This window comes from Pelophylax lessonae (genome assembly GCF_965119305.1).
Source record: "Pelophylax lessonae genome assembly, chromosome: 3".
Lineage (NCBI taxonomy): Eukaryota > Metazoa > Chordata > Amphibia > Anura > Ranidae > Pelophylax > Pelophylax lessonae.
Window position 1 is genome coordinate 333519135 of NC_138770.1, and position 24324 is coordinate 333543458.

A 24324-nucleotide genomic window follows, 5' to 3' on the forward strand; every position below is an offset into this window, starting at 1 on the left:
CATTTGTTTTACAATCCCTTGCCTATTAGCTATGACAATTGCCTGAACTGATTTTAAAGATTAAGCTCCTATTGACTTCAGTAGGGTTATTTCTATTTTTATTATATAGGATTTACTGTATGTAGCGCCAACAGTTTGCACTGTGCTTTATTTAAAGAGAGACAGTACAGCTGCAGTACATTTCAATAAAAGAGGGTTAGAAGGACCCTGCTCCTGAGAGCTTACAATTAATTAGGGAGAGGCAAGTGGAGGAAAAGGTACTAACAGTAAGGGATGAGCTGATGGGAGCAATAAAAGATTCAGTGTTAGCTAAAAGGAGGATAGGCTTCCCTGAAGAAATTCGTTTTCAAGGATCACCAAAAAAGTGGACTGAGTAGGAGACAGCTGGACAGATTGGGGTAGAGAGTTTCAGAGGATGAGAGAGGTTTTGAAAATGTCCCGGAGAGGAGTATGGGAAGAGAAGACATATGATATGAGCTCATTTTTCAGAAAAAATGAGTTTGAGTTTCAAGTGGTGTGACGTCCACACTGATATGTCAGTTTTAAAGTTAGTAATGCAAGGTTTTAAATTAATGTTCAGAACTCCACCACAGTTTGACAAATCTTTCATGAACCAAACTCATGTTTGGCTTATCACTAGCAAAGAGAATGGAAATAAACAATCTAACTGAAAATCTTCTACCATACATTGTAAATTCCAGGTTATTTTTTTCTATGTAAGTTGGTCTTGGTCAAGATTGTTTGAAATGGTCAGGAGGAAAAGTTAGTTACAAAAAGACTAGTACATTTTTGGAACCAGTTATGTCACATGTAATAGGAATGTCCACAGTAATTTAATACTTATAGTCCTACACTAAAAAAATATTAAGTAACATACGTGACCATACTAGAATGACTAAGTCTTTAACATTACCATTGTGATTTTACCTGAATTATAAACTGATGTTTTTGCTTAGCGCTATGATGGCATGTTTTTTTTTTTTGTTTTTTTTTCCAAACCTGCATTATTCTTACTTAAGTGAATAAGTTGACAACAATACTATAATTAAATACTTTTTTGAGTTTTACTACAATTTGGATCATATTTTTATAAACAGAGGCCAAACAGACTGGTATAAAAAAATTAAAGATTCTCATTTGAAAATGTTGATTGTCTTTCATGTATGCTTTCTACTTTGGCATACAATGTAAAAAAGATCTGTTCTTAAATAGGATATACCAGGATTTTATATTCTCTTTAAATAAAATGTATATTGCAAAATTCTTGCACAAAAGTTGACAGAATATTCTAATGACACATTTTCTACAACATGACTTGATGTAAAACTATTTCACAGTTTTATATCTGCATAGCTTACAGATAGATAAATATTATTTATAAGTAGAGCTTAGTTCAGATATATGCCACTACTGCCTGCCTTCTGATTTAATGACTATCAATGTTTTGTTTTTTTCTCTTGAAGGCATTCTCTTTTAATTTTCAAAATAGAGGTACTTGTGTTCTTATAAAGCTGACCAGTACAAATCTTCCTGAGACATGAAAGACGAGAATTGGTGACAAAATTTGACTTCATCCTCAAAAATCAACATTAATAATTTGGTCCTTTTCTAAATGGATCTCTGCCAACAATTGCACTGAAGCATACAGATGGGTCACATATTCCTGGTTGTCCTGGGTGTCCCTGTGATCCAGGTGACCCACGTTCTCCATCTCTGCCAGGAGACCCTGGTAATCCAGTCCGACCTTCTTTGCTCATTCCAGGTGGACCCATAGGTCCTGAAATTGAAAATAAATACAAATGTATATTAATCATAACCTTCCTAGATAACTTTAATATTGGATGTTGCATTGAATGGCTGATTCTTGTGTTTATTGCTATGGTCTTTTAATGTAATTTATTTAGAAATCAGGATAGATATTTGCCATGTAAGTTCCAATAAGTGTGATCTGACTGAATATTCACTGCACTTGAATTTGAAATGCTTAAAAACTATTGCTATAGATTGAACCTAACTCACTATCCACTTCCATCACTTTTTTGATGGAGGACATCATACCTGCTCTGAATACATTTTTGCAGAATTTTAATTATTCATTTTTCTATAGCTGATCATTTAAATACTCAAGTTATTCAAGTAAAACAAAAAAAGAAAGGTAAATCTGGGTCTGATTCAAAGTGCAAAAGAGGAAAAATAAGAAGGAATAGGAAAAACAATTGAATCAGGTGAATCGGGTAAAAGAAATATATTTCAGTAAAATGCTTATTATATGTGTTTTTTTGTTCTAGTAATTTGTTATACTGTATTAGCCTTAATTATTTGTCATTTATTTTTTCTACCCACCAGGATATTTCAAATATTATAGAGACTGTAGTTTTGTCCCTATGCTTGTACTATACCTGGGACTCCAGGTGGTCCTTGAATTCCAGGTTCTGAGTCACCTTTATTTCCTTTTGGGCCAGGCTTTCCTGGAGCGCCTGTATGTACATAACCAAAAAATAATTGTAAAAGTAAGATTTCACAAATTAGAAACAAATGTTATATATTGTATTTGAAACAGGCTATAGATTTATGGTTTGGTTGTTCAGAAGACAAAAGTACTACCTAGAGAAAATAGATGGTATCACATTTTTTAGCTTTTCCCAATTTCAAAGCAAAAAAAGTTTGTTCCTCTTTTACAAAATGTAAGCTGACACATGCAAGCCACCCCGTTAGGCTTTGACCATGGTATTTTAAGTAATCCAGGAAAGACATAAACTTAATCTATCAAATTATTTTTCCAAAGGTTCCAGTAAAGCAAAGGTGGTAGTGGTTTCCCATTTGCTGTCATTGATGAGAATGCTAGTTTACTGTCTTTCATGCTGATTCTTTGGCTTCAGTGCTGTCTTATTTGCTGATTTGAACAAGCATAGAGATAAGGAATCCTGACACTTTTATAATACTCATTTACAGCATACTTGTTCTGGACCAGTGACTCAAACGTTCTTCAGTCAGACACAGCCAGGCAACAAGCCTTCTTCAGAAGAACAATAGTGGCAATCTCAATAGTTCCCTTATGACAGTGAGTCACATTATTTTGGGGGATAGTTTTTTATTCCGTTAAATAAGTATACCCCTTTTTCATCCAATGCTAATTTTTAGGAGAATTTGGCATTAAATAAAAAGGGACAGTTTTCTGCATTGTTGAGCAGCAACAGAAAATTGGTATTGAGAACATTTTTTACTTTCAACTAGTAGGATGCAGACTTCTCCTCTCATTGTAGTATCGTTTACATTGGTGTGTGAAGTGAGAAACATCTACAATTAAAGCTTGGGGAGGTTATCACTATCAGCCAGTGGTGTATTTAGGTTTTGTGCTGCCCTAGGCCTGACTAAACGTATGAACCCTGTTATTTAAATATGACCCACCCCTTCCTGTCAAGGCCACACATCTACCCTGTCATCTGTAAACCACACTCCTTCCTCTTTAGGTCATATGAGAGGGATAGAAATCATCACTGAGGCAGGCTGTACATGCTGAGATCTCACCTACAAAAATAATTGTTAACAGCTTTAACAATATTAACATAATATTACCATAATATAAAGCATAACATTAACATAAAGCATATAAGTACCCATCAGTGTAGCCTCATTAGTGCCCATCAGTGTAGCCTCATCAGTACCCATCAGTGCACCCTATCAGTGCCCATCAGTGCAACCCTGTTAGTGCCCATCAATGCAGCCTCATCAATGCCCATCAGCGCAGGCCCATCAGTGCTCATCAGTGCAGCATATCAGTGCAACCTTGTCAGTGCCCATTAGTGCAGCTTACCAGTGCTGCCTCATCAGTGGCCATCAGTGTGCCTTATCAGTACTCATCGGTGCAGCATATCAGTGCTGTCTTATCAGTGCAGCCCTATCAGGGCAGCTTATCAGTGCAGCCTCATCAGTGGCCATCAGTGATGCCTCATCAGTGGCCATCAGTAATGACTCATCAGTGCCCATCATTGCAGCCTCATCAGTGGCCATCAGTGCAGCCTATTAGTGCCCATCAGTGCAGCATATCAGTGCCCATCAGTGCAGCGTATCAGTACAGCGTTTCGTCACTTCCTGTGACGGTTTCAAAACCTACCTTTTGAAAACGTCACAGGAAGTGACGAAACGCATCAAGGTTGTGGAACGCACATCAGCACGCTACTCACCACGTGGAACGGAAGCCGGAACACTCCGCTCGCCATTCTGCTAGGAGGTGTTTGTAAGCAGTTTCTTTGCCTGCAAACTTGGAGTTTGAGTCTTTCTTCTCTCCAATTTTTATGAATATTTGATGAATAAACTTTTAAAACGATAATACACTATCTGGAGCCTTTCTTTTAACCCCATATCCTGAGGATCGAGATCGGGTAAGGAGGAACCTAACCTGTATCCCACCAGGATCATCCACAAAGGGGATCCCCAATCCGGCCTGAACGGCCTCCAAGCACTGTAGGTCCTAGTGCTATACAGCACATAGGACCCAACAAGGAATCCACGTCACAAAAGTCACAAACTTTTATTTATTGAGCATGAAGCACTTTGCACATGATCACCACTTGAAAAGACTTTATTTATTGAATTTTACATTTATTGTATTCACATATATTGATCACCACTGGAAAAGACTTATTTATCTATTTATCAATTCCTTGGAACTTTTTATTAATTTTCATGTGTTTAATTGATTTGTATTTTCACTTATACTGTAAAGATAAGTTTTCAACATTGTTCACATACATTAAGTTAATTGTTTTTCTGCGGCAAGCGCTGTATATAGCCTAGATTGTTGCATAGGCTTAGTCAGCTTATAGCTAAATAGAAACCAAAGTTTCTAATTTTCTATTCTGAATAACCTAGAAAACTTCCTCAAAATGCTTTAGTCATTTCATTGATAATCCAAAATACAAATGAAAACACTATGGAACTCTATGACACTTTTGGCCCTGGGAAAAAAAAATGTATAGTGCTCCATTAGATACACTTTCTTAAAATATTGCCAATTAAAATCATTAAACTCTCATAAAACAATTTAACACATTCATTACATCTTAAGATTTGTTTTTAGTTTTTTTAAGTCAATGAGTTTCATTAAATAATAACTAGTGATACTGCCATCAAAATCCTTTTTCAGTCACTTCCTTATAAAGTGACAACTGCCTTCCAGTATTACTAGTGCATTGTCATCCTGTTACATGCTCTCCTGATGAAAAATACAAGTGGCCATGGTGACACAAATTCTGCACACTTGGTCCGCTGTTGTCAGGAGCACTGATGTGCATCTGATGCTAGAGTGAGTGCATGTATACAGAAAGAAGCTGAAATCGGTGGGTGGAGATCAGTATCACTGAGATTTAAAAAAAATTACTGGAAAAATGCTGAAAATATGATTTTATGAAAATCAAATTAAAGTCAAATATAGCACTTGTTTATGATACACAGGGCTTTGGGCAAAATGTATTTCATCCATTTGGTGTTTACATCCCTGTTGCGGTGATTTTCTCATTATTAAATATGTATAATATCCTGCTTAGTTAGTGAACTACTTTTTTATTAAAAAAATAAACATGTTATACCAGGGGTAGGCAACCTTAGAGTGGTGTCGAGCTACCTGAACAACTTTGGAGAAATCAAAGATCACCGGGCACAATGCACTATTTTAAGGAGCTAATCTAGCAAGGCCTTTAAAAAGTAAGGGAGTTTTGAAGAAAACTTGGAGCCAATTCACTCTGGGATCACACGATAATGCAGCACACACTCCTGTGCATGTCCCACATATTTCCCATGTTGTGCATTTTGACAGCCCATTAATTTGAATGGGCTGCAAATCACACTGGAATGCAGAAAAAGTAATGCATGCATTACTTTTAAAAGCACGCTGCAGCAAACAGCATGGTACTTCAGAACTATGCGATATGGTGTCCACAAACGCACTGCGTTTGTGATCTGCATTTAGGGGGCTGTTACCAATACACTGGTATGCAAAGGCAGTGTGCTCACCAGCAGGACGTGAAACACACATGGAATTCATGGTATCTGCACCACATTCAGCCCTTAGAAAAAAATTAAAGCACAAATGTCAATGTAAAAATACAAACTTATCCAGGTCTGGAGTAACTGAAGTTCACAGGTTAGCAGTATATAGCGCAGCATTACAGGTCAGGAGTATATAGCACAGAGTTCACAGGTCGATAGTATATAGCACAGCGTTCACAGGTCAGGAGTATACAGCACGTCGTTCACAGGTCAGGAGTATATAGCCCAGCATTGCAGGTCAGGAGTATATATTGCAGCGTTCATATGTCAGGAGTATATAGCCCAGCATCACAAATCAGGAGTATATAGCCCAGCAATAAAGATCAGCAGTATATAGCCCAACATTACAGTTTAGGCATATGGAGCATAGTATTACAGATCAGGAGTATATAGCCCAGCATTACAGTTCAGGAGTATAAAGCCCAACATCAAAGTTCAGGAGTATATAGCCCAGCATTACAGATCAGGAGTATATAGCCCAGAATTACAGATCAGGAGTATATAGCCCACTACTATGTTTCCTTCCCTAACTGTCAGTTCCTTACCTGCTTGTTCATACATGCTGCTTTCCATCCACTCCTGTCACATCTATACAGAATGCCTATATGAGATTTAGAGAATGAGTGGGATGGATGTGAGGGGAGGATCAGAGGAGTCAGTGTAGCCATGCTGCAGAGCTCACTGCTTCTGTGTGCTGCTTTGCTCAGGATTTTTAACCACCTCACTACTATTCTGATAGTAAATTAACAGAAACCTATAGGATTGCCCTTTTCTTATGTAATTGAGGGTAAATGGACTTGTGAGATGAGACTACCTACTCTAGTTTTTTCTTATGACGGCATGACCTGTTAAGGACATATAATACCAGAGGTTGGAGTTCAGAGAGTCAGGGGAGGGCCGACCATCTTTCAAAGGCCCTAGTTTTTTACACATACTTTCTAAATATCCCATCAGTGCTCAAATGTCAGTCTCAACTCCACTGGGTGGATGTTTTGACTTTTCGGAATACTTTAATCATCCCAAAGGGAAATTAATTACCTTTTTTTGTCAATGTTAAAAAACACAATAAACACAGATGTTATCTTAATCTTATTTGTTGTCTTACCTTTAAGTCCTGGGATACCTTGACGTCCCGGATGTCCTGTGGATCCAGGAAAACCATTTCTCCCAGGTGTTCCAGGAAGTCCTCTTGGTCCTTCAGGGCCCACTGCCCCTTGAGGTCCTGGAGACCCAGGGGTCCCTTGCTGAGTTTTACACTGATCACAGCTTTGCAGTCTTTCGGAATGTAATACTAAAGGTAGCTGGGCTAACAAAATAAAAATAGAGATTGGATAAAGCAAAAATGTAATCTGAAATTGTCACAGAAAAAGCTAGCATAACATTGTAGTAAATAGAATTTGACTGCAAACAAAACAAGTATCTAATTTGTGAGCTATTTATGTTGTATTAATTTCCAACAGCTAGTCAAAAAAAAATTCAAACAAATTTATTTTAATTACTCTATCTTAACCACTTGCCGACCGCCGCACGACTATTTACTGCGGCAGTCAGCCGCTCCTGGGCAAACGGATGTAGGGCTACGTCGCTCACCCAGGAGCCTGTAGGGGGCTCCCGCCCCCCGCCGGAGACACGCTCCCGCCCCCGCTTGTTCACAGGGATCCCCGCGCGAGTGACCGGCCGCTCCGATGTCCGCCGGCCACTCGCGATCTCCCGCAGGAGAGGGAGAAAGGCAGATGGCTGATGTAAACACAGCCGCCTGTCATTCTCACTGATTTAAGTACAGAGACTATACGATCCTGCTATGTAGGATCGTATGTCTCTGTGGTTACATCACAAGCCACGCCCCCCCACAGTTAGAATCATGCCCCTAGGGATACATTTAACCCACTGATCACCAATAAAGTTAACCCTTTCCCTGCCAGTGTCATTTTTACAGTAGCAGTGCATATTTATAGCACTGATTACTGTAGTAATGTCACTGGTACTCCCAAAAGTGTCAAAAATGTCAGTCAGGGGTCCGATCTGTCCACCGCAATGTGCAAGTCCCGCAAAAGAAATCGCAGATCGCTGCCATTACTAGTTAAAAAAATCCAATAAAAATGACATACTGTAAATCTTTCCCATAGTTAGTAAATGCAATAACATTTGCACAAACCATTTAAAATACGCTTATTGCGATTTTTTTTACCAAAAATATGTAGCAGAAAACAAATTGGCCTAAAATGTTAAAAAATTTTGATTTTTACATTTTTTTTGAGAATTTCATATAAAAAAAATGTGAAAAATATTGTTATTATTTCAAAATTGTCGCTCTGTTTTTGTTTATAGCACAAAAAATAAAAATCGCACAGGTGATCAAATACCACCAAAAGAAAGCTCTGTTTGCGGGAAAAAAAGTACATCAATTTCATTTGGGTACAGCTTTGCACGACCGCGCAATTGTCCGTTAAAATCACACAGTGCCGAATCGCAAAATAGGGCCTGGTCTTTGAGCAGCCAAATCCTCCGGGGCTTAAGTATAACTAGGGGTGAGCCAAAAGGCCATGAGTTTTGTTCAAGCAGGGTTCAGTGACCTTCAAAAGAGTTTGGATGCCAAACCCAAACCCTACTGAAATCAATGGGAACTGAATCTGTGATACAAAAATATGCTCATTTTCAGGGCTAATAGGCAAAATGTTGTCAACAAAATTAGCATGGGGGTGTTCACTGCCCTTGTTTTTACTTTTAAATCATGGACAATTACAAAGGAATCTGGTATGGTGTGGATTTTATATAGGATTCTCACACATAAAAAAAAATGCATGAGGCTACATTAAAAATTCATAGCAGATCCTTAATCCAAGCATGTAACCTGGGGGCAAGGAAAGGAGTGTGTGAGCGTGTGTTCCTAGACCATACCGGGCCACATGCCCTCAACCTTAGGGATACTTTAACAGATGGAACCCCCCTGGCAAAGCACCTTGTCCCCATACTGATGAGGACATTTGTGTATTTTATAAATCATAGTCTCTATCATTTTCATGCACTTCTTCCATCTAAAGTACCTAGTTGATCCTGCCACTCACCTTTATTCCTTGCTATAAACTGACCACAGAAAGTATAGAAGCTGACCTGTGTTAGCATGGTCAGTTTTAATCCTTTGGCTTGCCATTTAAAGGTGCAGGACACTGTGTAGAAACACAGTATGTCTGTACAGATTAGTTTGATCAGCCCCCCCACTGACCAAACAAAGGCTGCCTCTGGCATACACACCCTCCCAATCACAGCCTGCCTCATGAACACACCCCCTTCTGCTTAAGCACAGCCTGCATCTTGCCTTGACATTAAATGATTATGTGTTACAATATAATTGACTTAATTCTTTAGATTATTATTTTTAAAATAACTAATTTAGGTCACGTTAGGTCTACATGGTGTATTTCTATTGTTACTGATACATTTTCTCACTATTGTATTTATTCTGCGCATTAAGGGACTATGTTGTAAAAGTCATGTGATTTACATTAGAAGAAAATTAACTTTCCAATCTTGTAACCAACCTTTTAAAACATCAAGGCAGATTTGTCTTATGAATTGTTCAGAATGTTCTTTGCCCTTGCAAAATAAATATTTTTTATTAATACACAAATATACACAAAGATAATAATAATACACAAGATTTCAAGACCTTGACTTACTAACGGAAAAAAGACTCGTCACTTTACAAAGAAACTTTCACTTAGGTTAGTGAGTGTGATTAATTTTCAGTTTGCCAAGACTATCCACTTATGTTCAAAGAAAATGAAAAAAAAAAAAGGCAATGTGGATGATGGTAGACTGCAGGGCTTTACCTTATTCATTAGGCGAAATAAAAAATCCCTTGCAAAGTATTAATTCCCTTGCAATGTGAACAGCCTATTAACCATAAGATAATAACCCCCTGAATTTCCCAAGACCACATTTATAAGAATAGGGCACAGAGTAATTTCATCACTTATTCATTACTGTCTTCAACTTGCTTCTCAACTTTTGGGGTCATTTAGTAACGGTTATTATGGCAAAAATGAATAAAAGTTTTAAACTGCATAAAATTGGCTGAACATAAGTAATTAATTTTTTTTCTATTGTGTCTCCATAGAGATTACACTTTTTAAACAGCTACTATAATTTATTTTTATTCTTTTAAAAGTTTTCCCAACGTGTACTGTTTGTTATGATTTTACATATCAATCCCAAATCTTTTCTATAATTTAAAACAAAACAGTTTTGAAAATGTTTAAATTAGTATCTATAAAACTCCAATTCAAGTAAAATAAAAGTGAGCACAGCCTAATGCCATTTCCAACTAAAGGTATGGGCTAGGTAAATAAAAGCCTATAACCAAATGGCCACTATGGGGCTCATAACAAGCAATAAAAATAATAAATTATACTGCAGTATAGATAATGTATATAGTCAGTCTATACTTTTAAACAAAAAAAAAAAAAAAAAACAAAACAAGTATAGCAACATAGTAATAGACACACTTTGGCCTTGTGGTGGAGCCATATCACCTACTAGAATGATCTATGTCTGTATTTTGGAGTTACAATTATTATGCCACAAATCTACATCTTCTGGATTTCTCTTCAACTTGTCAGAATTGAAAATCTAGTTTGGATGGTAAATTTGAGCCTTAGGTATGCTTAATAAGAATGGCAATTGTTTTCTTTAACAGCAAACAGGTTGAAAACTGTAGGATAGTCCTTAATAAGAAGAGCATTTTAGAGAACAAGTTTAGAGTTGCCACCTACCCAGGCCTGCCACTAGTGAAGTCAAATCCAAATTAAACTTATTCAGGCTAGATTCAGAATGCTGCAATGCAATTCTGATCCAGTTTTTAGTGTGATTATATAGTGTAACTTGGATACAACTTGGATGTGGTTTGTATATTTTTTGGGGCCAAAATCAAACTAGAACTGTACCAAAGTAGTAAAGGAATCTTTTCCAAAATTGTGCAGTGCTTTGTTGCATTAATGTGAACAGGCACCACTAAAAACAATGTGATTTTCATTGTAATGCAATTCTGTGCAACATATGAAACTGCAGTAGTGTGAATAGAGCCTCAAAGTAATATATTATTTTTTTCAACATGGCCCCATTTAGGTAATGAAAAAAAAAACATGTTACTTATTTTCATAACTATTGTATACACATACAGGCCTTCCTTCCTGTCCTGGCATCCCGGGGGGTCCCCTGTCACCATTGACTCCTCTAGGACCAGGTGCTCCAATTAATCCAGCAGGACCAGGTTCTCCTCTTGGTCCACTGAATCCCTGGGGTCCTGGTACTCCAACTTCCCCTGCCTGTAAAGAAAATGATTCCATTCAACTGTAGAAACTCATTTAAACTTACAGTCATATACAGCAATTTTCAACATGTTTTTCTGATTTTCTCACTAAAAACACAGCCTCTGTAGGGAGCTTAAACATAACATGTGTCTGCATATTGTAATCCATAATTACTATTATTTGCTGAATTTATTATACTGGGAATAATGAAACATAAAAAGCAGTATGTGCAAGACCAGACAATTATACAAAATGGAACCCTTAAAATAACTGCAAAGGCCCTAAAAAGCCCTAAATAAAAATGTAATTGAAGGAGAAGCGCACCATTTCACAGTGCAGTACTGATTTCATAAAGATGGTCTGTATGTAAGTGTCATTAGATGGAAACCTCACCTTTGATTGCAACAGCTATCTTTAGTTAAACTAAAAATATTGTGCTTTTGGTTTATAGCATGTAACTGATTGGAATAAAAAAAAAAGGAGGGTACATTTTGTGAAAAAGGGAAGCAAAAGACAAACTGGATGGGGTGGGTCTATTTTTGAGAATTTGTGGAACCCAGGATATATCATGTTGATAGGTAGGAAAGAGGATTCTGCTAAACCACAAATCCCAGGGCTATTGCCCCTTAGTGAAGGTAATTGCTTTGAAAATAATTTTTATATTCTAGAAAGTTGGTGATCCATTACACGCCTCATAATTAACCAAAATCAACAGAAATAAATTAAACATTAACTAGTAAGATTATTTGGATGTAATAAGAGACCATGAGATTGAATTACTGAAGGCAAATAGCCTGTTAACTTTGCAAGGGAATTTTTACTTTGCAAAGGGATTTCTTCCTTAGCTTAGTGATTGTGTTGACAATTAATTTGCAAAGGCTACCAATCACATGCAAGAAAAAAAACAATAACATTAATTTTGCTTGCACATGATTAGATGATGAAATCAGCAGAACTTCACTTCATTCACTAAACTAAGGGAACATTCCCCTGCAAAGTGAAAATGTGCTTACAAAGTGAACAGAACAGTCTATTTGCCTTTTGTATACCAACCCCTATTGATCCTACCTGTATGTCAACACTGATACCCTTTTATAAAGATGTATCCCTTATATCACCAGTCATGTTCTATGTTAATGAAGTGATTTTCAAAAGGGGAACACAAATACTTTTAGAAATAGCATTTCAGAATGCATTCATAAACTACTGATGCTATTCATATCGGTTGTGATTATGCTAAGTGGCAAGGGGATGGCAAGCTCAGAGGTGGCATCCCTAGATGTCACTGCCATCCTCAACAGCCAGGAGAGCAGACCATCTAGTAGGGGTGGTAAGGGTAGTGCAGGTAGGCCTAGACAGTTGGTGGTAATAGGGGATTCTATAATTAAAAGAAATTATAGAATAATTTGTCGCCAGGCTCACCCCAACCAAATGGTTTGCTGTCTCCCTGGTGCCAGGGCTTGGCATGTGGTGGACCAGGTTGATAAATTACTGGGAAGGACTGGGCATGACCCAGCTGTCTTGGTCCACATTGAAACCAATGGCAGAATATATGGAAGGTGGAGGCTCCTTAATAACCAATTTAATATACTAGGCTGCAAGTTGAAGGGAAGAACCTCCAAGGAGATATTCTCTGAAATATTGCCTGTGCCATGCGCAGCACAGCAAAGACATGGGGATATTAGAGAGCTGAATGCACGGCTAAAGATCTGGTAGAAGAAGGAGGGATTTGGGGTTTTTAGAGCACTTGGCTGACTTTTCATCGGGGGGAAACCTATATGCTAAAGATGGTTTGCACCTAAATGGAAGGAAGTCTGTTGTGCTGGGGGAGAGGTTTATGGGAAGGCTGGAGGAGTATTTAAACTAGGATTGAGGAGGGAATGTGAATTTTACTATAATGGCACAGAGAGGTCAGACAGGGGTCAGTACCTATTATATGGAATAGGGAAAATGGAGGGAGAGCTATGGCAGAGGATAAAAAGGTTCCCATGTTACAAGCAACTATTGGAAATGGTAATATTTGTGCTAAAATAAAAAATATGCAAAATAGGTGTTCAAAATGTGACAATGAATTAAAGTGTTTGTTCACCAATGCCAGAAGTCTGCCAAGCAAGTAAGGTGAGTAAGAAGCTCTGGTGCACGAGGAGAACTATGACTTAATTGGTATTGCTAAATCCTGGCTTCATTCTTCACATGTCTGGGCCATTATTATTCCTGGCTATGCTCTCTTTCGGAAGGACAGGGTATAACAGAGGGGTGGTGGTGTCTGCCTCTATGTGAGAAGTGATCTCAAAGCGAATGTGAAAGAGGACTTAGTTGATGGAGAGCTTTATGAGTCTGAAGCAGTATGGGTGGAAATGTACATGGTAGTGATCGACCAATATCGTTTCTTTACAGCCAATACCGATACCGATATTTTGGTCATCGGGTATCGGTATTGGCCGTTATCTGCCGATATTTTCAGACATTAAAATGTTTTTTTTTTTTATGTCTAGAGGTACTGTGGTGGAGGGATCTTGGGGTCTAAAAGACCCCCAAACCCCTCCTCTGCACTTAAGCATTCAAAACGCCAAGTTTGGCTGTTTTGAATGCTGTAAGTTTTTTTTCAATTTGGCACTGCCAGTACCCGGAAGTGATGTCATGCCATGACATCACTTCCGGGTATGCGGCAGAGCTGAATTCAAAGAAATGGAGACCCGGGTCAGACAGCGGCAGTGAAGGTAGTATTACCGGGTCTCATGGTGGGATGGGAGAACCGGGCGAGCCGCGGAAGGCGGCGGGAGGGGGGGGACGTCCCCTCCCGCTTCTTGGAATGACAGCCAAGCAGCTTCTCAGCCGCATCGGTTGTCATTACAAGAAAGCCGACCGTCGGCTATGGACACCGGTACCGGGATGATGCCTCTAAACCAAAAGCCAATTCCGATATATTGGGGAAAGTCCATATCGGCCTTCGATTAATCGGCTTTGCCGATAATCGGTCGATCTCTAGTACATGGGTGTGCGTAATACAAAGGTTATCAGTGGAGTTTCTTATAAACCTCCCAGTGTTAATGAGAAGATGGAGACTCAGCTCCTTGCACAGATAGAAAGGGCTGCAAGGGATGGGACAGTGATAAAAAATGAGGGATTTTAACTACCTAGACATTGACATTACTCCATGGCACTGCTGGAACAGTTAAAGGGCAAAACTGTATAAAGCTATTACAAAACAATTTTATGGTGCAGTTTATTGAGGCCCCAACTAAGAATGATGCTCTGCTGGACCTGGTAATCTCAAACCATGCAGAGCTTATAACCAATATTCATATAAAAGAACATTTAGGTAGCAGTGACCATAATATGAATTAATTTAATGTTAGCTGTCAGCAACAATACGTAAACCATAAAAACACTTAACTTAAAGAGAGCAAATTTTTAAAGGATGATGGCTGCTCTCCAAGACTTAGACTGGGAGGAAATATTGGCATTGATGAACACAGAACAGAAATGGGAATTCTTCAAAAAGACTGTATGCAAACTCACTGCAAAGTATATTCCCATGAGCAATACGTTTAAAAGGCTAAAAATAAAACCTATGTGGCTCACAGCCAAAGTTAAAAAGCTATAAATAATAAGAAAAGAGCTTTAAAAAATATAAAAATGAAGGAACACTATCATTGTTTAATTCTTACAAAGAATATAACAGAATATGTAAAAAGGAAATCAAGGAGGCAAAAATTCAAAATGAACAATAGATTGTAAAAGATAGTAGGACAAACCCCAAAAAATTCAAATATATTAATAGTAAAAAGGTCAGGTCTGAGCATGTAGGCCCCTTTACAAAATAATCTGGAGTGGGTGACTGGGAACAAAGAGAAGGCAAATTTATGAAATACTTTCTTCAGCTCTGTGTATACAAATGAGCATGGTGGAGCTCATGACCATAATGGGGATGGTATTGACACAGCCCCAAAAGATCCACAATGGCTAAAAAGTGATATGGTCAAGAACTATTTAGACAGAATAAAGATAGATAAAGCAGCAGGACCAGATGGCATCCACCCATGGATCCTTAAAGAATTGAGCTCTGTCATTTCAAAGCCATTATTTCTCATTTTTAGGGACTAGTTAATGACTGGAATAGTACCACTTGATTGGCATAGGGCCAATGTGGTGCCTATATTTAAATAGGGATCAAAGTATTTACCAAGTAACTATAGAACTGTTAGTTTAACTTCTATAGTCGGGAAGATACTGGAGAGTTTAATAAAAGACCACATAGATGAGTTCTTGCTGGAAAAAAATATTTTAAGCAACAGACAGCATGAATTCATGAAAGACAAAAGTTGTCAATCAAACATCATTTCTTTTTAAGAGGAGGTAAGTAAAACCTTGGACAGAGGGGTGGCTGTGGATGTAGTATACTTGGATTTTGCAAAAGCGTTTGACACAGTTCCCCACACATGGCTAATGTGAAAGGTAAAGTCTACAGGCTTGGAAAGATCCGTTCGTACAGTAAATTAATAGAAAACTGGCAAAAAGACAGAATTCAAAGAGTAGTGGTTAATGATTCTTACTCTGAAAGGTCAAAGGCTATCAATGGTTCACCCCAAGGTTCAGTGTTTTAATATGTTTATAAACGATATAGGGTCTGGGATTAAAAGTACCATTTCAGTGTCTGCAGAAAACATCAATTTATGAAGTGGAATAACTTCCTTACAGGATGTCTTCAACTTACAAACCGACCTCAATGCACTGTTGCATTGGGCAACTATGTGGCAAATGAGGTTTATTGTGAATAAATGTAAAGTTATGCTCTTGGGGGCTAAGAATATGCATGCATTATACATACCAGGGGGAGTACAACTGGGGGAATCCATAGTGGAGAAGGACTTGGGTGTTCTGGTAGATCATAAGCCTAATAATAGCAAACATTCCCTTAGACACACTCCTAAACCTTGTGGACAGCCTTCCCAGAAGAGTTGAAGCTGTTATAGCTGCACAGGGTAGGCCAACTCAATATTGAACTCTACGGACTAAGACTGGGATGCCTTTAAAGTTCATGTGTGTGTAAAGGCAGGTGTCCCAATACTTTTGATAATATTGTGTATAAAAGAGCAGAAACAGAAGGTAGGAGTTAGCACACTTATTTTGAACTCATCCAATTCTAGTAACCATAGACCACTCTGTCATCCCACAGAACTGTTATTGCTGAAAGTAGAAATGCAGATTTCAGAAAGACTGAAGTGCATATTGGTGCATATGGGTGCATATGTGATTCATTTTTCCCCACACCGTGAACTGGCAGTAAATACTTTCTAATTTATTATGCTAACAACATAATTTTAACCATTTAACAATAAGCAGGCAAATGACACCTGATGCTGCAGCAATTATGTATTTAAATGAATCCTTTATGTCATCAACAGGTGTCATAAGGCTGTTGCAAAGGTGCACAGTTTTGTACTCCCTGGTTATCTTTACATATAAGTGAAGCAGGTGTTGCACTGTAAACAAATGCTAGAGGGTGATGCCAGGGATAGCCTAAGGTGACAGTTTATAGTTCAGGTATGCTAATTATTACAGCTGCAAGACTACAAATAAAACAAGCTGCAATAAAAACTCTTTTGGCAGATGACTATGTTCCCATATATGCATTTATTTGTACTGTTGTCTGTTTTGGGGTTTTTGGTTTAACCTCTTGCCGATCATCCGCCGTAGTTTTATGGTGGCAGGTCAACTCTGTTATGCAAAACGACATACCTGTATGTTGTTTCGTGTAGAAGTTAGTCGGGTCGCGGGAGCGCCAATTGGCTAGAGGGACACATTGGAGACAGAATGGCAGTCTGCCAAAGTATTTAGGAACAAAGGTCTCTGTGTTCATCCAGCAAATATTTCCCCCACACAGTTAGAAAGCCTCCCCTAGGCACACATTTAACCCTTTGATTGCCCATTAGTAAAGTAACAGTGCATATTTTCAACACTGATTACTGTAGTAATGTCACTGGTCCCCTCAAAAGTGTCAGTTGGGTGTCTGATCTGTCCACCGCAATGTCGCAGTCCCACTAAATATCGCTGATGGCCGCCATTACTAAAAAAATAAATAAATAAAAATGACATAAATATTTCCTCTAGTTTGTAGGCGCGATAACTTTTGCACAACCCAATCAATATACACTTCTTGGGATCTTTTTTTATTACCAAAAATATGTAGCAGAATACATTTTGGCCTAAATTGATGAAAAAATTAGATTTTTTTCTTGGGAATGTTTTATAGCAGAAAGTAAAAAACATTGTGTTTTTTTTTCAGAATTATCCCTCTTTTGTTTATGTTTATAGCACAAAAAAAAAAACCGCACAGGTGATCAAATACCATCAAAAGAAAGCTCTATTTGTGGGGGGGGAAAAAAGACATATATTTTGTTAAGGTACAGTGACGCATTACCGCGCAATTGTCAGTTAAAGTAACGCAGTGCCGTATCGCAACAAAATCGCCTGGTCATTAGGGGAGTAAAACCTTCCGGTCCTTAAGCAAATGTTCGCGAACGGGCGAACCGCCATAGACTTCAATAGGCAGGCGAATTTTAAAATCCACAGGGACTCTTTCTGGTCACAATAGTGATGGAAAAGTTGTTTCAAGGGGACTAACACCTGGACTGTGGCATGCCGGAGGGGGATCCATGGCAAAACTCCCATGGAAAATTACGTAGTTGACGCAGAGTCGGGTTTTAATCCATAAAGGGCATAAATCACCTAACATTCCTAAATTGTTTGGAATAATGTGCTTTAAAACATCCAGTGTGTGAATACGATCAGGTAGTGTAAGGGTTCACAGTGACAGACCAAACTCTGACAGACCAAACTCCCCGTTTAACGCACCGCAAACAACCGCAAACAGTCCATTTGCAGTGGGCACAGTACAGTCTGTGGGCCTGACACTCACTGGCAGGCAACTGCAATTATATTACAGAGGAAAAATTGAATTACTTTTTTATCTGCAAGGTGCTGTGCCACCCTATATGAGTGGTGGGCAGTGGGCACAGTATGGTCTGTGGACCTGACACTCACTGGCAGGCAACTGCAATTATATTACAGAGGTAACATTAAATTATTTTTTTATCTGCAAGGTGCTGTGCCACCCTATATGAGTGGTGGGCAGTGGGCACAGTATGGTCTGTGGACCTGACACTCACTGGCAGGCAACTGCAATTATATTACAGAGGAAAAATTAAATATATAAATATCACTACTTGTACTAAATTAATAGACTATGTTGTAATCCACTGCGCTTTAGGAAATACAGGTAACACAAACCTGACAGAATAACACAAATAACACAAATTGCTGCTACTTAAATGAACAAATATAATAAAAAATAAAATTCATCCAGAAAAAACAGGAACTGGCTTTTTCATTTGAATTTCAGTAGCGCAGGGATGGTGATAACCTCTTACCAAATAAATAGGATGATAACGTATACCAAAATATTTGAATCAGATGTGATAAATATAAGCATAAAATCATAAATACATAAAAGCATGAAATCACATCAATAGGAGTCCATAAAGTCCATAGGTATAAAGTGCATAGAGCAATGAAAGTGCAAACATGACGGATCACAGGTGCAACTTATGGGGACCACCCTTGCTTGCCACCACCACACAGTGCTGGGAGAAGTATCTGAAATTCAGACTCACCAGACACCTATGCCTAACCACTCTCATGGACTAGCCAACAACAGCATATAGTAAAATCAGGTTTCCTCCAGATCTCTGATTTGTGCTGCAAAGACTCCTCTGGAAGATTTCCTGGTAAATTTATAGTGAGTCTGAATTTGAGATACTTCTCCCGGCACTGTGTGGTGGTGGCAAGCAAGGGTGGTCCCCATAAGTCGCACCTGTGATCCTTCATGTTTGCACTTTCATTGCTCTATGCACTTTATACCTATGGATTTTATGGACTCCTATTGATGTGATTTCATGCTTTTATGTATTTATGATTTTATGCTTATATTTATCACATCTGATTTAAATATTTTGGTATATGTTATCATCCTATTTATTTGGTAAGAGGTTATCACCATCCCTGGGCTACTGAAATTCGAATGAAAAAGCTAGTTCCTGTTTTTACTGGATGAATTTTATTTTTTATTATAGGAAAAATTAAATTAATTTTTTATCTGCAAGGTGCTGTGCCACCGTATATGAGTGGTGGGCAGTGGGCACAGTACAGTCTGTGGACTTGACACTCACTGGCAGGCAACTGCAATTATATTACAGAGGAAAAATTAAATGCATTTTTTTATCTGCAAGGTGCTGTGCCACCCTATATGAGTGGTGGGCAGTGGGCACAGTACGGTCTGTGGGCCTGACACTCACTGGCAGGCAACTGCAATTATATTACAGAGAAAAAATGAAATGACTTTTTTATCTGCAAGGTGCTGTGCCACCCTAAATGATTGGTGGGCAGTGGGCACAGTAAGTCTGTGGACCTGACACTCATTGGCAGGCAACTGCAGTTATATTACAGAGGAAAAATTAAATTAAATTTTTATCTGCAAGGTGCTGTGCCACCCTATATGAGTGGTGGGCACTGGCAGTGGGCACAGTTCAGTCAGTGGGCCTGACACACACTGGCAGGCAACTGCAATTATATTAAAGGGTAAAAATTAAATGACTTTTTTATCTGCAAGGTACTGTGCCATCCGATATGAGTGGTGTGCACACAGTACAGTCTGTATATATATAGTAAAAGCAGACTGATATACCAGCCCTAAAAAGGGCTTATTGGGGTGCTGTCAGGATGCTGTCCTTACAGCAGGAGTGAACACAGAACACTGGCCTAGCTAATGATTTCCCTATTAAGTCAGCAGCAGCAGCACTCTCCCTGCTCTAACTAACTCTGCAGCTTCAGAATGAATCTAAGATGGATGCTGTCCTTGCTTTTATATAGGATGTGGGAGGGTCTGGGAGGGAGGGTATGCTGATTGGCTGGAATGTGTCTGCTGACAGGGTCAAAGTTTGCTCAATGATGATGTATGGAGGGCGGACCGAACATCGCATATGTTCCCCCACCGAGGCGAACGCGAACAAGCAATGTTCGCAGGCGAATAGTTCGGGACATCTATATCCTTAAGTGATTAGGGTTCACTTTATGTTCACTATGTAGTGAAAAATGTACATGCCCCAAACAAATCCTTCCCTTGACACCAACCTACAGTGAAAATCAACATGGCTAGCGGAGGTTCCAAATAAGTCTATGTTGTTATGTCCACAGCTATGAACAGACTGAAATATGTGTGTTTCTTTCCTTTCATTTCTTTTGTTTCTTTAAGTGACAGATTTACATGTCATAGCTTCTTAATTTTATAAGCTAAAGGTACAATGTGATAAAATATGCTCTTGTGGGGATCATATAATCCCATCTTTTTTTTTTTTTTTTTTATCTATGAGAGTATTTCATATGGTTTCTTTTGTGCTTTTTTTGTGTGTAGAATAATAAGTTTCGATTTAATTTTGGGTAACAACAAACATTAGAAGCAACTTTTGAATTTCTAGTTTTAATTCATACCTCTCCTTTGGCACCAATCTCTCCTTGTTCACCCTGGGAAAAAATACTGCAAAGTTAAAATTAATTTAAAAGATAACATTTTAAAACAAGCAAAATATTATACGTGGTCAAAGGTTTAGTTGTGTTAGCAGGTTTGGTATAATTTTTGCTGACAAAGTGGAAACAGAGCTTTCTGTCTCTCTGAATCCAATGCATACTGATTTATCATCAGTATTCAACAACTTAGCAATTTTCAGGTCCACATGTGCACATTTTCCAGGCTTCCTTTTAGGACTTTGACTGTACAAGTTAAAGACTATTTATCTCTCATGTGATTCTATGTGGACACCTGGAAAACATGTATAAACAAAAGACAGATTGCACTCTTCATGCTAGATACTTACTATTGTTCAAAAGCTCAAAGCGTATTAGCTAACATTCTCTTTATAAAGTACAAAATGCATAACCAAAAATATACTTTAAAATAAAAGCAAATCAAATGTAAACACCAATGAGACATTACCTATTGAGGAGATCTTTGTAAGATAAAGATAATAAGTTAGTGCAAGCAAAACCAGGAGAAGATCATCCAGCTTTCAGGGCAAAGATGACAAACTTTGCCCCTTTAAAGGGAAGGAGGACATGGGGTGGAGAAGGGGGTGGTAGAGGGAGGGTGGGGGGGGGGGGTTTGGGAGTAGTGTTTGAAGTGGAAGGTAGATGCTGTGACCTGGAGAGTGAGAGATGCATGGCACAGAGGTAGTGTAATGAAATACAGTGGGGGTGGGGGGGCCGGCTTGAAATGGGTAGGACAGAAGTTCTGAATGGGGTTAAAGATGAATAGGATGGAGGTATGGAGGTAATATGAGGAGAAGAGGTTTGAGTTTGGCGGTGCTGTGATCGTGAAGTTAAGGCATCTGGCAGAGAAGCAGAGTGACTGGAGAGGGGGGCGGATGGTAAGAGTTGTGACTTGAGGTGAGATGGAATGGGTAAGGTTTATGATGGCAGGGAGTCACTGTAATTTGGAGAGGGGGTGGAGTGTAATGAAAGAGGTTTGGAAAGAGGTGTTGTCAGCAGAGGAACCTGCCAATATTTCATTACCTTCAAAGGAAAAGTATATTCTGTTCACCAGACTCCTGACTTAAGGTGCTCATTCTCTGAATCTGAAAACAATGCTGATCCAGCTTCCCACAGAGGGTGCCAGCATAGCCAAATCCCTCTGCTGTAGAAAACAACCTAAACCAGCATCATAGTCTTCTCCTGTGCTACCTGCTACTATATCACTCCTAGCACTGTGGCTGAAGTGCGGGATTGGGGTTCAGTATATTTGCAACTGTTTCATTTCTGGAGCTGGTGACATTGTGCTGAAAGCTGCCTGAACTGAGGTGTACTGACACAACTTAAGAGTCAGCACACCTCTGTCAGGGAGCTTCCTAGCAACAGACCCCAGCAACTAAATGTCTTCAGGCACATAGAACTCATCATTTCTATGGGGCATCGTATGTCAGTGGAGACATCTCCTCTGGCATATGATCCGTCAAATCTGGACGGATGGAAACCCTATTTTCCATCCGTCTAGCGGATCGGATGAGAACGGACAGACGGTCAGTTCCCATCCGATTCCCCCATAGAGAATAGCAGGACTTGAAAGCTGTGTCTCTGCACACAGCACGGAGACACAGCTGCCATCCGCCTGCTCAGCGGGGGATTGGCGGATCGATCCCCTGCTGAGAAAAACTGACTCTCTGTGTGAAAGGGGCCTAAAGCTGGGTGAAACTGGGTTGTAACCTATAAACATGTCCCTCAGCAGTTTATAATACATTTAGTCCAAAAGTCTATTCAAGTAGCAAGGCAATAAGGTAGAATACAGGAATATAGCTGTAAAATGACTACTGCTAATCAGCAGAGTAAACAAAAGTTACTGAATTGCTTAAAAAATCCTCAGACTGCAGACACTTTCTGGGAGTTAAATTAAATTAAAATGGCATGCAGTCCCTGAGGTACAACTTTAAGCTAAAATAAAAATCTGATATGTGACACGCTTTAAAAAAAAAAAAAAAAGCACATAAAAAATGAAGCAGAGATATAATGACAATATAGACTAGACAATTCAAACCAATAACAACTACAAGCAAAAATCAAGCACATTTTTCAGACCTTAGATCCTGGAATACCGGAAGAACCCTGAGTTCCTTTTTGGCCCTTTAAAAAATATACAATGATTTTTAGATTACTTACAAGCAGTTATTTTACATAAATTGCAACATTATATAAGTAATTTTTGCAGTAAAGTCTGCATTAATGCCACAAGCTTTTGATTTCACAAATTATACTTTAAGTATACTTTTTTTCTTCCACTTTTGTAGTTAATCGTAGACCCCCTTCACACCTGTGCAACGCATAACTTTTTTTCCTGCTTTTTTCATGTCTGTCATGCGACAGAATAGTGAAGCCCATTCACTTAAATGGACTGGTCCACAGGTGACAAATGCACCCTTCAATTTTTTTTGGCAGTGAGCCTCACATGTTTTCAATGCACATTTTGGTGCATTTTTCACGCTTTTTGTCATGCAACAAAACGCTCAGCTGCTACATATATTTATGGTACCATTAGGGACACATATGGCACATATTCCTTTCCATTACCGGGAACTGGGGCAGAAATGTGCATTTTTGCCCAAGTTCTCAAAACACAAGGGTGTGAATGCAGTCTTAGAGAAGAATATATTCAGGGTTATTCTCAGAATAACTGTTACATTTTTTCAACACCCAATTGTCAGTGTTTTGTAGTAATCGGCGGTTGCATTTTTTATGTTATTTACATTTATCATAATAAATATAACAATTATTTTAATACTTTATGTTGCTGGAGAGAATATTAGCCATGTAACACAGGGATGGATTTTGGAAAAAAAGTAACAAAGAAAACTGAGTAAAAAGGAAGGGGTTATCTAAAGCAATGTCATTTGTCAAATGTCAAATGCATTTAAAACCCAAGCTTTATTTTTGTTCTTGATAGAGTACTGAGATGGCTATAACCCCTTTTAGAATTTGATTGCTGCCTGTGTCACAATAAGGGAAGATTCATTCTCTCTATTTGTCCTAGGGACCATTGTCAACCATTGTTTCATACTGAAGTTGTCACCAGAACAGGAACAGAGAGGAAATCTTCTAGTGGGGCATTTGTTCTGCTTGGATTGGCGGAGTAACATCAACCCGCCTCTCTGACTCTGCCAATCCGAGCAGGCTTTGCATTCAATAATAGAATACATCGCTCTCTGTGATTGGCTCAGCGCGGTATACTGTATGTAGCCGAAGCTACGGTACATACGGTATACCGGTACAGGATTCCCGCACAGCCAGCATCTTGAGATTACATCTACTGGTAATACTTATACTTAGGGCACCTTGGAGATATTATGAGAGATTACATGTATTACAG

The 24324-nt window shown here is 38.7% G+C and overlaps 1 protein-coding gene across 1 annotated transcript in view; it reads right to left on the reverse strand.

Annotated features, from left to right (window-relative positions):
- Positions 1-1206: 1206 nt before the first annotated feature.
- The window catches only part of COL21A1 (collagen type XXI alpha 1 chain), a 342213-nt gene continuing 319095 nt past the window's right edge, over positions 1207-24324 (reverse strand). Inside the window, exons 24-30 of the mRNA XM_082251479.1 lie at positions 23040-23084; positions 20907-20939; positions 11226-11372; positions 9588-9642; positions 7154-7354; positions 2400-2477; positions 1207-1777 (exon numbers count right to left, since the gene is read on the reverse strand). Of these exons, the coding sequence (XP_082107605.1) occupies positions 1590-1777; positions 2400-2477; positions 7154-7354; positions 9588-9642; positions 11226-11372; positions 20907-20939; positions 23040-23084 (747 nt within the window). The 3' untranslated portion in view covers positions 1207-1589. The remainder of the gene's footprint in view (positions 1778-2399; positions 2478-7153; positions 7355-9587; positions 9643-11225; positions 11373-20906; positions 20940-23039; positions 23085-24324) is intronic.